The sequence below is a fragment of the Sapajus apella genome, unplaced genomic scaffold, assembly GCF_009761245.1.
Source record: "Sapajus apella isolate SASKATOON/1434 unplaced genomic scaffold, GSC_monkey_1.0 scaffold29, whole genome shotgun sequence".
Classification (NCBI taxonomy): domain Eukaryota; kingdom Metazoa; phylum Chordata; class Mammalia; order Primates; family Cebidae; genus Sapajus; species Sapajus apella.
The window spans coordinates 14,543,184-14,558,359 of record NW_022436969.1 but is presented as its reverse complement, the minus strand read 5'-3'; the positions used below and the strand labels follow the sequence as shown (position 1 = coordinate 14,558,359).

Here is a 15,176-nt window from a genome sequence, read left to right as displayed (position 1 = left end):
AGGGAGGAAGGGAGGGAGGAAGGGGAAGAAAAGAAGATTGATAAATTGATAGATAAAACTATAGGTATAGATATATACCCACTTACTGTTACTAAACAGTCCAAAAACAGAAAGATGGCCATAGGAAGGAAATAGGTACAAAGAAAAGCTTTACAAATTACACAAGTCAGAATGCCAGGGCAGGACAATTGCTGCTATTATCTGCTTCCTAGCATGGCTAGGAATATGTGAATGAAGTAATTAGTTCATGATTGAAGAGAATGTTAATTGCTCTCCAATGCATATTTCCTGTCAAAAGTTCTTCCTTCTGAGACGCTGTGGGGGAGTTTAGCAATCATAGAAGGGTATCTATGTCATTTGTCCCAGTTTGCCACATCCATGATAGTGGTGCCACATCATATTGCTTCCTGCATTTTGGAATGTGACTAAATGCACCTCTTCCATTGTTCCCTTCCAGAATCTCCAATGAACACTCACCCAAACTCCAGATCCGGAGTCATAGTTACCTGAGGGCAGTGAGTGAAGTCTCCATCAACCGGAGCCTGGACAGCCTCGACCCTGCAGGCTTGCTCACATCACCAAAGTTCCGCTCCAGGAATGAGAGCTACATGCGAGCCATGAGCACCATCAGCCAGGTGAGGGCCATCAGGGCAGCGGTGGTCAGTAGCCATTAGCGGCAGGAAGGTTAGTGAGAACTGAGAGGGCGTGATGTGGGGAGGCAGTCGCTCACCCAGTAGATCATTGATGGATCAGACAGGAGGTGCAGTCAAGTGCTGCAAAGAGCATGCTGTGTGTTCAGCCGCAGTAAGCCCCCAATATCAATGGTCTGCCAAGAGGTGGGGCCCTCTGCAGGTGGATAAAGCACAATGAAGTGGGTCCTTGGAAATTCACTTGAGGTCAGGAGTTTGAGATCAGCCTGGCCAACATGGGGAAACCCTGTATCTACTAAAAATACAAAAGTTAGCCCAGCATGGTGGCAGACACCTGTGATCCCAGCTACTCGGGAGGCTGAAGCAAGAGGATCACTTGAACCCGGGAGGTGGAGGTTGCAGTGAACTGAGATCACATCACTGCACTCCAGCCTGGGTGACAGAGCAAGACTCTGCCTCAATTTAAAAAAAAAAAAACTTCAGCTTTTAAACAAGCAAGGGATATAAGGGATATGAATCTAACTTTGATGTAGGATAATTAATCTGGCCAAAAAAACATAGGAAAGATTGGAGAGAATGAGAAGCTAGAAGCAGAGAGGCTACTTTGGAAGACACTGTGATCATCAAGGTGAGAATGTCACTGATGGTGGTGGTGACCACAGTGGTGATGTTGGTGTGTTGGTGATAATGATGGTGGTGATGGTGATGATGGTGACGGTGATGGTGGTGGGGGATGGTGATGGTGGTAGCAGTGATGATGGTGGTGATGGTGGTGATGGTGGTGGTGGTGGTGACGGTGTTGGTAGTGATGGTGGTCGTAGTGATAGTGAGGACAGTAGTGATGGAAGTGATACTAATGGTGGTGGCGGTGGTGATGGTCGTGGCAGTGATGATGGGGATGGTGGTGGCAGTGATGGTAACAGTAGTGGCAGTGGTGATGTGATGGTGGTGGTGATGATCATGATGGTGGTGGGGTGATAGCGACAGAGTGGCAGTGAACACTGTGATAGTGATGGTGGTGTTGGTGATTGTGGTGGTGATGGTGGTGGTGGTGATTATGGTAATATTGATGGTGACAGTGGCAGTGGTGGTTGTGATGGCGATGGCTGTGATTGTAGTGATGGTGACAGTGGTGGCAGTGACGGTCATGATGGTGATGGCTGTGAAGGCTATGATTATAGTGATGGTGACAGCGGTGGCAGTGGTGGTCATAATGGCGATGGCTGTGATTGTAGTGATGGTGACAGCGGTGGCAGTGGTGGTCGTGATGGCGACGACTGTGATTGTAGTGATGGTGACAGTGGTGGCAGTGGTGGTCGTGATGGCGATGGCTGTGATTGTAGTGATGGTGACAGTGGTGGCAGTGGCAATGGCTGTGATTGTAGTGATGGTGACAGTGGTGGCAGTGGTGGTCATGATGGCAATGGCTGTGATTGTAGTGATGGTGACAGCGGTGGCAGTGGTGGTCATGATGGCGATGGCTGTGATTGTAGTGATGGTGACAGTGGTGGCAGTGGCGGTGGTGATTGTGATAGTGATGGCTGTGACTGTAGTGATGGTGATAGAGGTGGGAGTGGTGGTTGTGATGGTGGTAGCTGTGATATAGTGATGGTGACAGTGGTGGCTGTGATGGTGGTGATGGTGTTAGCAGTGACAGTGGTGATGGCGATGCTGTAGCGTGGTACTGGTATAGATGAAACAATGTATTGAGAAAAAGAATATGAAATGGTAGGCTGATCACTGAAACATCTGTGAAAATAAGACCCTGAAACAGGAACACTGCTCTCACTCTGTCCCTGTCAACAAAATTAAGCTCCCTGCTCTAAATGGAGTCCTGAAAAGTCAGGAGCTGCAGTGCAGACTCCAAGAGCAGAGTAGGGGGAGCCAGGGAAAGCTGGCCTGGGGGATTTCGGTGCTGGTCCATCATGTGTTTACTTTACAGAAATCTCCAAGAACATGCAAACCTATTTGTGCTAATGATTGCCCAATGATATACATTATCTCAATTCTCAGGGAATTCGCTGGAGCCTCTATTTGGTACACTTTAGATTTGTTTTATTTTTATTTTTTTCACAATAAATAACATTTAAAACTTCTTGGAACATGTATTTATTCTGTATGGCATAAAGGGCACACAGTCATTGAGAATTATATAATGGTGTACAAATCAAGGGATCATACATGCAGAATACATCAGTGCATTTAAAATATTCTGTTGGAAAAATATTTATATGCATTCGTGGCTTTCACAATTTTACAATGTTTAAAACAGGAGAACATTTAATTTCCCACAGCAGCACACTGCCCTTGCAGCTCACTGTTTTGAGTCCCCAGCTGCACATTTGACCTTCTTTAGGACATCACTTTCCAGTGATCGCTTAGTAAGATACCAACAAATCATTGCACAGACACATGGGAGAAGTAATGCTGGCAGGTTAGGCGCTGCAATTCCATGATGTCGCCATTTGACCTTAAGCAAAATACAGAAAGAATGGCCAGGTGAAATAGACTCCTAATGATACATTGTTTTTCTAGTTCCATATTCAATTTTCAAGTACCACAGTATCTTTAAGGATAATTTCAAACGTCCTGTTATAGTTGCAACATTGTCATTTTAAAAGGAGAATAGCTTCCTCTTCAAAGCAATGCTACTATATATACCCTAGACTTTTCAAAAAGAGGTTGGCTTTTATGCTGTTAGAGCTATTTTCTCAAATAGATTATTAGTAGAAACTATAATAGTATAGAATTTAAGTGCATTATTTCTTATTTCCCTTTAAAACCTGACACATCATTCATCAAAGGCTCCTACAAAGTTGAGTGAAGAGTTGGTCTAGAATAACCAAATTATTTCTGTCATTTATTACGTACGGAAGTAAAAGACCCATAAAAACAAATTGTGCTTGGATGATAAAGAAAAAAATTTAGTATATTTTTATGTTTATTCTTTTTCTATATTTTTACCATAGGTACATCTAATTAAAATGTGGGTTTTTAAAGGGGGCCCTGAGAAGAAATTATTATATTTACGGAAAGTCAGATATTTAAAAATATGTCACATAATCACTGTCATTTCCAAGTTAATTTATGTCTTTTTTTATTTCAAGTCCAAATCCTAGGTATTTTCATCTGAAATGGCAAACTGAAAACCCACAGACGTATTTTCTCTGTTAGGTTTCTACATCCTTGTCTAAAAATTAATGTAACTAGGCAGCTGTTTGCTCAGTGGTGATACCGGCAGCTTAGCTGTGACTTTCACTTAGGCCGTCCCTTCATTGTGTGTGTGTGTGTGTGTGTGTGTGTGTGTGTGTGTGTAAAGAGAGAGAGACAAAGAGAGAAAGAATGAAATGAAAACCTAGATAAGTTAATTGTCTATAGGTGCACAGCCCGTCAGTGAAAGAAGCTTGGAAACCCAAGTGTCCTGACTCTAACTTATAAGTGACTTCAGTGCCTGCTGGTATTGGTGGCAATAATACTACTGCTAGTAATAGTATTATTAACAGTAGAAAGAATAACAATGGAATAATTAGTTACCATTTATTGAGTACCTGGTACATGCTAGTAGCTTTGCATGTTATCAAATTAAGTCCACATCTATTCTATAAGAATTATTATTTTTTAATTGATGAATCTCCGTCTCAGAGGGTTGGACTAACATATTTGTTTCTTTCTACTGTCTTTCCCACTACACTATCACATAAAATAATATCCACCATTTATGGAGTGTGAACCAGATGCCTAGATATTAATATGCATTTTGATATTATTTTTTATCATAAAGTACTCCTATGAGGTAGGTATTACTGTACCTACTTCACAGATGAGGAAAGTGAAGCTCAGAGAATTCAAGCAAACTGTTCACTATATAATTGAAAGAACACTAAAATTCTTCTTCATCCCATGTAAAAAAAGTACATCTAAGTAAATTTAAAATGTAAGCAATAGCACAAAATAACAAAATGCATTAAAATAAATATTAGGAGAATATATGCATAGTAGGGTGGTCAGAATTATTCCTTATAATAAAACATGAATTCCAGAAAATATAAAATAAAAGATCTATTCTAAATAAAATTAAATATTTCTGTATGGCAAAAGATATAATAAAGTTAAAATACAATTGGTGGAAGGAATATTGACACACATTAACAAAAAGGGTAAATGTTATCATTGTTTAAACTATTCCTATAAATTAATAAGAAAAGATAATGCAAAAAAATAGTCAAAGCTTACAAATAAAAATAATCAGAGAAAAAAAATACAAAAGCCAGTAAATAAAGTGACAAGTACTTATTCACTTTTGTAGGCTGTTTGATGCAAATCAAAACAGCACAATATCATTCTTGACACAGAGCAGCAAAAACTGAGCTAATATTCTATTCTGGTGACCGTGTTGAGAAATGAACTCTGTGTTACTTGCTTCTTGGACTGGAAACTGCTATGTTTCAGAAGGTGGGTTAGTAAAATCTACAAAAAGGTAAAAATACACTAAAAAAAAAAATAAGAGCTGAAAAGGAAGGAAATTAAAAAAAAAAATGGGGTTGAATGCAGTGGCTCATGCCTGTTGTCCCAGCTACTCGGGAGGCTGAGGCCAGAGGATAGCTTGAGCCCAGGAGGTTGATTCTGCAGTGAGCTATAATCACACCACTGCAGTCCAGCCTTGGCAACAGAGCTAGACCTTATCTCTTAAAGAGATGGGAGGAGAGAGAGAAAAAGAGAGAGAGAGAGAGAGAACAGAAATGAAGAGTTTAAAAGAATTAAAGAGAAATTGACAAATATCAAAACCAGACAAAGAAGATTAGACATACAGATAATAGAAGTCCCTTAAAAAGAAAATCAATGGAACAGAACAAGTAAGAAAAACAATGAATTTTTTAAAACTTTTCTGAAATAGAAAGTTGATTTGAAGCTACGTATTGGAAGAACATACCATGTACCTGAGAAATTGACTCAAAACAATTCAACATCAGGACATATTCTGGTAAAATTACAAGACTTTAAAGAATGTTTTTTAAAAAACACTTTGCATTTCTAGACAAAAAGAGCAAGTGACTTAACAAAATGAAAATTGAGTTATCATTGGACCCTCTAACAACGTTTTATGCTGGAAGAAGATGATGTGTGTGGCATTTTAATATACTCAAGAAAAAAATATGTGAATCAAAGATTTTTATGTCCAGAAAAACTGACTTTCATGTGTAAAAGGCATAAACTGTTATAAGCATGGATGAATGCAGGGAATATTGTTTTATGAGCACATTCTGAGAAATATACTAGACAATGAGCTCTAAACAACCAAAATGGCCAGGCATAAAAACTGTGAATGCTCCTCTGCTTACAATGGGGTTACATCCCTGATAGACCCACTGCAAGTTGAAAATACCATAAGTCAAAAATGGGCATTTTGTAAACATGATGGGATGTAAAACAAAAAACACAATATCCAGAAAACACTAGCAACATAGTACTCCATGAAGTATCAGTTGTTTACCCTTGTAATTGCATGGCTGAGCACCTAGCCAGAATCTCGAGATAATACTGTACCACATATCAATAAGCCCGGGAAAAGATCTAAATTCAAAATTGAAAGTACAGTTTCTACTGAATGCATATCAATCTTGTGTCATCATAAAGTACAAAAATCGTAAGTTAAACACCATAAGTCATGGGCCACCTGTAGCAGCAAACATTAGACACAATTATTCGTAGAGCTAAGAGCATTTACTGGTTGGGTAGCATAATAAGTTTATTTGCTCTGACAATGTAAATATAGCATAACTATTTAAAAATGAGAAAAGAATAGAGGGACCACATGTAAAATAAAATTGTTAGCTCTTTAATCATACATGGGCAGGGGTAGTATTAGTAATGTTTTCTGTGCATGTATTATGGGATAAAGTAAATGAATCATTATAGAATAGTCCAACTCCATCATCTCCTCTGTCCTTGAGAACCAGGATTCTTAGTATGGAATAAAGATCTAAGAGTAAACATATATAGAAGAGGTTATATAAGAACCCTATAGAATTTATATCCTAGTTCTTCCCACTGAAAAGGCCTAAGAACAATGATTAACTCAGCAGCAACAACAATATATCTCCCTAATACCAGGATTGTGTTCTTGTAATATCATTTCCCACTCAAAAAGAAAGGGCTGACCAGGCGTGGTGGCTCATGCTTGTAATCTCAGCACTTTGGGAAGCCAAGGCGGGTGGATCACCTGAGGTCAGGAGTTTATGACCAGCCTTACCAACATGGAGAAACCCTGTCTCTACTAAAAATACAAAATTAGCCAGGTGTGGTGGCACATGCCTGTAATCCTAGCTACTTGGGAGGCTGAGGCAGGAGAATCGCTTGAACCTGGGAGGCAGACATTGCAGTGAACTGAGATCATGCCATTGCACTCCAGCCTGGGAAACAAGAGCAAAACTCCTTCTCAAAAAAAAGAAAGAAAGGGCTTTTCGGAAACATACTGATTTCAGGACTAGGCAGGAAAAGTTTAAATTGAGTTTAGAATACCTGATCATACCAGATATCAAAGATTACTACTTGCATGTCAAAAAGACTCCCAAACCAAAAGACTCCCACTGACCAAATATGGAATAAATTTGGGTTCACTGAGGATAATTATTTCAATTGACTTAAAACCATCAAATGTTTTTAAATCTATGAGTTAATGTGATATTTTTTAAAATTATTACACTTGGAATATCAGAGAACAAATTTTATCTTGAAAACTAGTAAATAGGGGAAATCAAGCATTTATCCTAGCATTCCTATATGAACTAAATCATTGAGTAAACAAGTAATATAAAAGATAATATTCCAACTAGTACTTGTAAAAGTAATTATAGAATAATTTCATTTTGCAACTCCCAAGGATTAACAGATCTAGGCATTGAGCATAGATAACTCCTAACAACATAAAAAGAGAGACAATCTACACATAATGTGCCTCCTGATGAAATAAACACAAGACCTCTAGCCTTGCCAAAAAGATTGAACCTGAATCTGATCAAATATCTGAATCTGGATTCCAATTTTCAGGTAATACAAAATACAGAAGAACATGATGAGCTCCAACATTTGTATAAAATCAGCAAAATCCAGACTATGGGAAGCTCTATGGGTCAAATAAACCAGATTCTCAAGAGATAAATCAAAATAAGTGTATATTAAAGGTGAATTTTAAAATGTATCAGATTTAGTATCCCTGGGCTCTAGGGTTTGTCTTACCCATTTTTTGGGTAAAAAAAAAAACTATAAAGAAATGCACAGAAATGATCGCAATAACACTCAGGGTATTAGTTACGTACTTTTAGAGGGAGATTGAAGATTGTGAATATGGGGGTATGTGGAGGGACTTCTAGGGTGTCTGGAAAAGTTCTATTTCTTGATCTGGGTAGTGGTTCCAAGGTGTTTGCCTTATTATAATTCATTAAGTTATATATTTATTTTGTATGCTTTTCTGTATCTGTGTATAATGAAAATAAAAGGATAAAAAGAAATGAAGGAGAATTTGATTAAGAATATAAGTGTAGCCGGCAGCCGTAGTTCACACGTGTAATCCCAGCACTTTGCAGGTGGAGGTGGGAGGATCGCTTCAGACCAGGAGTTTGAGACCAGCTTGGACAACAGCTTAGAGACAGGTTTCTAAAAAAAAAAAAAAAAATGTTAAAAAAAAATAGCCAAGCATGGTGATGTGTACCTGTGGTCCCAACTACCCAGAAATCTGAATTGGGAGGACTGCTTGAGTGCAAGAAGTCGAGGCTGCAGTAAGCCTTGTTCGCGCCACTGCACTCCACTCTGGGTGACAGAGCAAGATCATACATATATTTATATATATATACACATATACATGTTTAACTTAGAGCGTTAAGTAGTAGAAGAGTGAGCATATATACTATCCGGAAAAATAATCTTTTGAGTTTAATGGTTGTTACCTTGACAGAAATATTTTGCTATTTCTTTGTAAAGTTTCACATGTTGACTAAAAGGGGAAAAAAATGAAAAATTATATACATATATGTGTGTGTGTGTATATATATATATATATATACACACATATATATACCCATATATTTGTAGATGTATATAAACATACACACATATATATTTGCTTTATTTTTGACTTTGAAATAATTGTCACCTTACAAAAGAGTCACATGTGTAATACAAAGACTCTCCTGTATATCCTTGACCCAGATTGAAATGTATGTATTGTTAAGATTTGGGCTCACTTTCTCACTCTTTCTCTCTCTCACTCCATTTGATAGCTGCAGATATGTTCCTTTACCTCTCAATGTATGTCCATCTATTTCTTTAAAAACAAAGATATGTAGAGATACAATTTTCTAATATGGACACATATACTTATTAGCCTGGAAAATGTGCAGGGATTTCACATAACAAATTAGATAAAGAATGTGAAAATAGCATTTTTAAAGCGTAAAGCATTCTTATTAAGAAATGCATGTCTCTTTCCATTGCTATGCCTAACGTAATTGGTCACCTTTATCTGAAGTTTAAAGAAATTAGTCATTACTGGAGCACAACTTCGGTTAATACAAAATGAGGAGACAGCCAAAAATTGTAATGGTTTTCAGTAAGTGTTCTAAACCTAATTATAGTTTAATTTATTAAATTCCCAATGCCTCATGAATTTGATATTAGAAAAATAGAGATAAGATATCCTGGAAGGTAATAGAAAATTGAGAAATGCTCCCGAATCTCTAGCAAGTCAACTAAAAAGTGAGAAGTTGACGGAACATCTAGTCAGGCATATTTTTTCTTAATGGGGCTCCAACCTAATGTAAATTACACACAGGAGGAATATAAATCAATAAAAACTTATTCTTCAAAAAAAAAAAAAAAAAAGAAAGCCCCAATTCAAAGATTTTTTTCCAATTACAAAAATATTTTTGTAGCAAAATTTTTTAAATATGTTAACAAGCAATTTATGAATCATGTCAGTTTTTGTTGTTGTTGTTGTTTGTTTGTTGAGACAAGATCTCTCTCTGTTGCCCAGGCTGGAACGCAGGGGTGTAATCAGGGCTCACTGCAGCCCCGACCTCCCAGGCTCAAGTGATCCTCGCACCACGGCCTCCCAGAGTGCTGGGTAATAGGTGTGAGCCACCACACTCAGCCCATATGGACTTTTTTTTAAAGAAGACTGAAACTTGTAAATAGCTTGAAAATCATGATGGTGCTTTTCAAGATTTTGACATATCTGAGTTTAGTCTATTTTTGTGCAGAATGTGGGTATCTTGCCAGAAAATATAGGGCATGTTTCCATACCATGCACTAAATTAAGCTTACCACTGAAATTATTTGACAAACTAGTCACTTCAAAAGGCACTATAAAAATACTCATTTCTAAAATGTTTGCGCTAAAAAGCTGTACCGAAATACATGAACTCTGACAATGGACTGATAAAATTTTTCTCCAAGTTTGTGTTTATAAATAAGAATAACATGCATTGGAGTAAGTCCCACATTTCCTTGCATTCTACAAACAATGCCCTTTTTTCTTTAAAATGTAATCAAGGGCGGTGGTGGCAGCTCATGTCTGTAATCTTTGGGAGGCCCAGGCTGGTGGATAACTTGAGGTCAGGAGTTCAAGACCATCCTGGCCAACATGGTGAAACCCCATCTCTACTAAAAATACAAAATATATATATATATATATATATATATATCTCGATTGTTTGAAATTATAAGATAAATGTCATTCAATTATAGCCTGTAACAGAAAGGAAATAAAATGCATTTGAGTTTAACATAACCAGACGCTGCTTTTTCTTCTGGGGATTGAAGTTCCCAGATGCTTGGAGAGGTTGCTCCTCCACCAGGAGGCGAGTGTCACAGCGCCCGTGTCTGCCCGCAGGTGAGCGAGATGGAAGTGAACGGGCAGTTCGAGTCCGTGTGCGAGTCCGTGTTCAGCGAGCTGGAGTCGCAGGCCGTGGAGGCGCTGGACCTGCCCATGCCCGGCTGCTTCCGCATGCGGAGCCACAGCTACGTGCGGGCCATCGAGAAGGGCTGCTCCCAGGACGACGAGTGCGTGTCCCTGAGGTCGTCTTCGCCGCCGCGCACCACCACCACCGTCAGGACCATCCAGAGCAGCACGGGTGAGTGTGCGGGCCCGCAGCCAGCCTGGCCTCTGTGCTGGCTACGGCACGACTGTCCCCTAAGACTGTGCCTTTGCTGTCATCACGCATAGTTGCCGGGATCAAGATACCACCCATGTCCTACAAACCAAAGGTTTTCCTTCCCTACCTGCCTCTATCCCCACCTCTGGCCACTCTCCCACACCCACTTCCCATCTCCATCTCGGCATCCTCAGGGCAAACTGGAACTACAGCACCTTGAGGCAGCCACAGCACAGCCCAGCAGGGAGGGACTTCCAAGATCCCACACAGGTCCTGGGAGCTGATCCCTGCCAGCTCCTCCTCGCAGTAATTAGGCTCGGCCTTTTAGGGCTGAGACCCTAAATGAACCAGACACCCTGCTTGTGGCCATCACAGAATTAAAATGACTGTTTTATTCCAAGATACCCACAAAGTGACTATCCCAAAAGACCTGAAGTATCACTGTGAGAAAATAAGAAGGAAGAAATGGATGACCCAGGAATATTGATTGCACATTTTATGAGTTTTATTTTAACAGAAAGCAGATTTATTTCACTATTTTAAAACTTCTATCTATCCTGTATAAATAGCACCTCCTCTTCCCTCTAAGCTGTATTTCAGCGTGCGTGGTTAAACTGTATTTTTGTCAGTAGATTTTAGGCACAGAGACACAGAAAAGCTTAATGAGTTTCCATGACACTGGAACCTGCATAATAATATAGCCGTGGGCTATGTATGACAATGTGTGCATATGTAATATATATATATAACATTTGGGTTCCAAAAAGAAAATCCCACTGTCTTACTAGACTTAACTTTATGATTGAACTTAGCGTAACTACAATATAATGTATTCTACACGAAGATCATCAAACTTAGAGTCGAGAGAAATAATGATGAATAAATTAGAAAGAAAAGCCTGTGTCAGAATATTCTATCATTCCATGTTAGTGCTAGGTGCATCCAGTGTTAGTAATTATCATTCAGTCTAAAACTTTTGAAGGCTTAAGAGTTAAAAGGTCCTCAAATCCAAGTTAAAATCCTTGTAATTAGATGTATAGAATTGAGGTGACAATTTTATTTAAAAAAAAAAAATACCAGTTAAACAAGAGGCATTTATTCTTGACCACAGCAGACTGAGATCTCAGTGTTAGGAGAGGAAATGCTTCCAGACCTTGCATTGGCCAAGCAGCTCAGCAGGGAGCCCAGCAGCTCAGACCCTGGCTAGCTACCTCCAGACCAGGGATGGTGGATGTCTGTTACGTTCTTACTCACTAGGAAATTCTCTAACAACAGCCACACCTTAATAAATTAAATGAGAGTTATTTATGAAGAGAAAAAAATATTTATTGAAAAATCAACCATGAGCATGTTTGTGTGTATGTGTTTGCATTCATGCAGTGTGATGTGGAACGTCTACCCTGTGCCTGTAGCGTATCTCTGTGTCTTTCAGTGTGTCCCGTTTCTCCACCCCCCACCCCACCCACCGCCACCCCATGCACAGCCCGTTCCCAGTATCTGGTCCATTCGTCTGTATGATGAACTCAGCCCGCCAGCTGAAATCTCTCCTTAAATACATAAAATGCAGATCCTGGCCCAGAAGTCACAAAGAGTGCTGTCAGGAAAACAGGAAAGAAAGGGCTGCTGACTCACTCCTTCCCCGTCAGGAGATGGTGTTGTGGCTAAAGTAGTGAGAGATCTGGAATGGCTTTTCTCTGCTCACCTGTCAGATTTGCGTGTTTTTGTGGTTTTGCTTAACACTCCCTGCATCGGCACCTGTCCCGTGCTCCTTGCCCCAAACACACACAGGTCTGCCCTCCTAAGACCCTTCTCAGATACTCCGGAGGCTCCCAGAGCTCAAGCAATAGAGTTGCCAAATAAAATCCAGGTTGTCCAGTTAAATTTTAATTTCAGGTAAAGAGTGAATAATTCTGCCGGATAGAATTGCATGAGAAATACTTATACTGTGGAACTATTTGTCGTGTTTGTAGTATTTGCTAAAATACTATCAGGGCAGGAGATGAATGGGCTCTGGAAAGGTGTCTTATGTAGTTCCATTTAGAATCCAGATTGAATCTAAAGGGCTTTAGCCAGAGATGCTATGTGGGAAAACACCCAAAGTGGGGAGAAGTGAATCAAAGCTGCACAGAGGTGATTCTTGGGCTCTCTGAGTCTTATCCTAAGTACGGAGCCACCTCCACCTGCAGCTCTCTTGGGGAAGGCTCCAGGCTTCGCTGCTGCTGCAAGGATTTCAGGGCAGAAAGCTATGACGTACCTCTGGGGAGGGGGGGTGCATAAAATGCTGAGTGTTTGTACAGAGCGGCTGGTACTTCACCCAGAATCATGAAATTAACATGATGTATCATCTTCACAGGCGTGGAAAAATAAACAGTTTATGTACTAAAGCATTATAGTAGATTCTAACTAAGTAAGCATATAGGACCCTTTTCAAATATTACCTTTCACAGTTTCTCTATGACATAGATTTGTTCTTTGAAAATTCATTATTGTATGATATAATAAGGGTCTCTGTCCATGCTGTTTCTCTCTTTCTCTCTCTCTCTCTTCCACACACACACATTTCCCTCTTTTCACACATGATCTCAGTATTGTCATATTAATTTTCTTCCACTAGTTTCCTTTTTATACTGAATCAAATATAATTTCCTGTAGAAAAATGCAGAAAATTGACTTTCTTACATAGCCTACTAATTTTTGAAGGAATGCACTCATCTGTGAAACCCGGGAAATGACTTTGCTCTAACTGTATTGATTTCCGCACATACACGGGTCGGATACACATCTCCGTTTAGCAGGACTTGACGTAGATTTCTCTGTTTGCCTCTCTTCCTTTGCTCATTATTCTCTGATACTCAGAACAGATTTCATTTTTCCTAAACTTATCCTTTGTCCTGAAAAAAATCCTCATTTTTGTCAACTGCCCTTAATTGGTAGAATTTCTCTCCTCAACAATCCACACTCTGAATCTTGGACATTTGGGTCAGCACATGTTAATTGCTCAAATTTTCAGCAAAATATGCTATTAATTCATATTAGTAAAATGAAATCACAGACAAGAGTCTGCTGCCACACGTGAGAATTATGAAGATGGGCTCAGCTCTAGGTGGCCGCAGGGATCCTCTAGCTATTAGTAGGTGTGCAAGGATGAATGGAGACATCTCAGCACATCAGGACAAATTAAGGATAGAGTTACAGGGACTTAAAGTTATGTTTCCTTGCATTTATTGACTTCTTGGTTTATCTAACTATGATCGAATCTTAGGCTCTTTCAGCCTATAATCTACTTCAGGCACCCAGATTTCTCTCCATCCAATAGACTCAACAAGTTTTAATATAAACCACAGTGCCTGGGACTACAGGTAATATTAGAGGAGGAAATATTAGTGCAATGTTACACTAGAAATATTAGGATAGGAAAGTAGAATGAAAAAAGTCAATCAGTTAATCTCATGACTAAAAAACAAGAACCCTTGCCTCAATCATCTAAATATTTTAGGTAAAAGTAGAAATTGATGCTGGAAATACACCCAGACCTCCACTTCAGAGTATTGGATTAAACCTGCCTCTGAAGGAATACACCAATGCAATTGTATATGTTTGAGGTTACGTTTTTGTTTTACTTCCTGTGCTGAATATTTCCTAGGACCTATCAAAAGGCATTATCACATTGTATCTAGGCAGACTTGTACCTGGTGGTACCAGTAGTCTGAATAGGCAGAAACATTGTCTAATAATCATACGTGGATGCACATCAGGCCAAATACAAGAACACGCTCGTAAATATACAGAAAGAAAACCTTCAAAAAGGACACAAAATAAATCATTTGCAGTGGTTTCCCACCAAGTAGTAGGTGGGGAGAGGCGGATGGTAGAGAGTTAGGGAGATATTAAAAATAAGCATTTATGACTTTTTATGATTTTAATGTCAAATATAACATTTGAATAGAAATAATACTCCTTGATATAAGTAGGCAAACTATGATGTTGTATATTCTCTTGGGGTGGGGGGTTCTGTTTGTTTGCTTTTGTTTTTTTTTTTTTGAGTTAGACTCTCCCTGTGTCACCCAGGCTGGAGCGCAGTGGTGCAATCACGGGTCACTGCAACCTCTGCCCCACCCAACCCCCAGGCTCAAGCGATCCTCCCACCTCAGCCTCCTAAGTAGCTGGGACTACAAGCACATGACACCATATCCCGATAATTTGTTGTATTTTTGATAGAGATGAGGTTTCACTATGTTGACCAGGATGGTCTCAAACTCCTGAGCTCAAGTGATCCACCTGTCTCAGCCTCCCGACGTGCCGAGATTACAGGCACGAGCCACCACACTCAACATACTCCCTGGTTTTTACAAATATTCTTCACTTTGAAATTCCAAGA

General features: G+C 39.4%; 1 protein-coding gene across 14 annotated transcripts in view; it reads left to right on the top strand.

Moving 5' to 3' along the window:
* DLGAP1 (DLG associated protein 1) overlaps positions 1-15,176 on the top strand; it is a 979,377-nt gene that overhangs the window by 734,875 nt on the left and 229,326 nt on the right. For all 14 annotated transcript variants that reach the window (XM_032293472.1, XM_032293474.1, XM_032293470.1 and 11 more), the window contains 2 exons: positions 458-635; positions 10,537-10,777. In XM_032293472.1, coding sequence (XP_032149363.1) covers positions 458-635; positions 10,537-10,777 — 419 coding nt within the window. The remainder of the gene's footprint in view (positions 1-457; positions 636-10,536; positions 10,778-15,176) is intronic.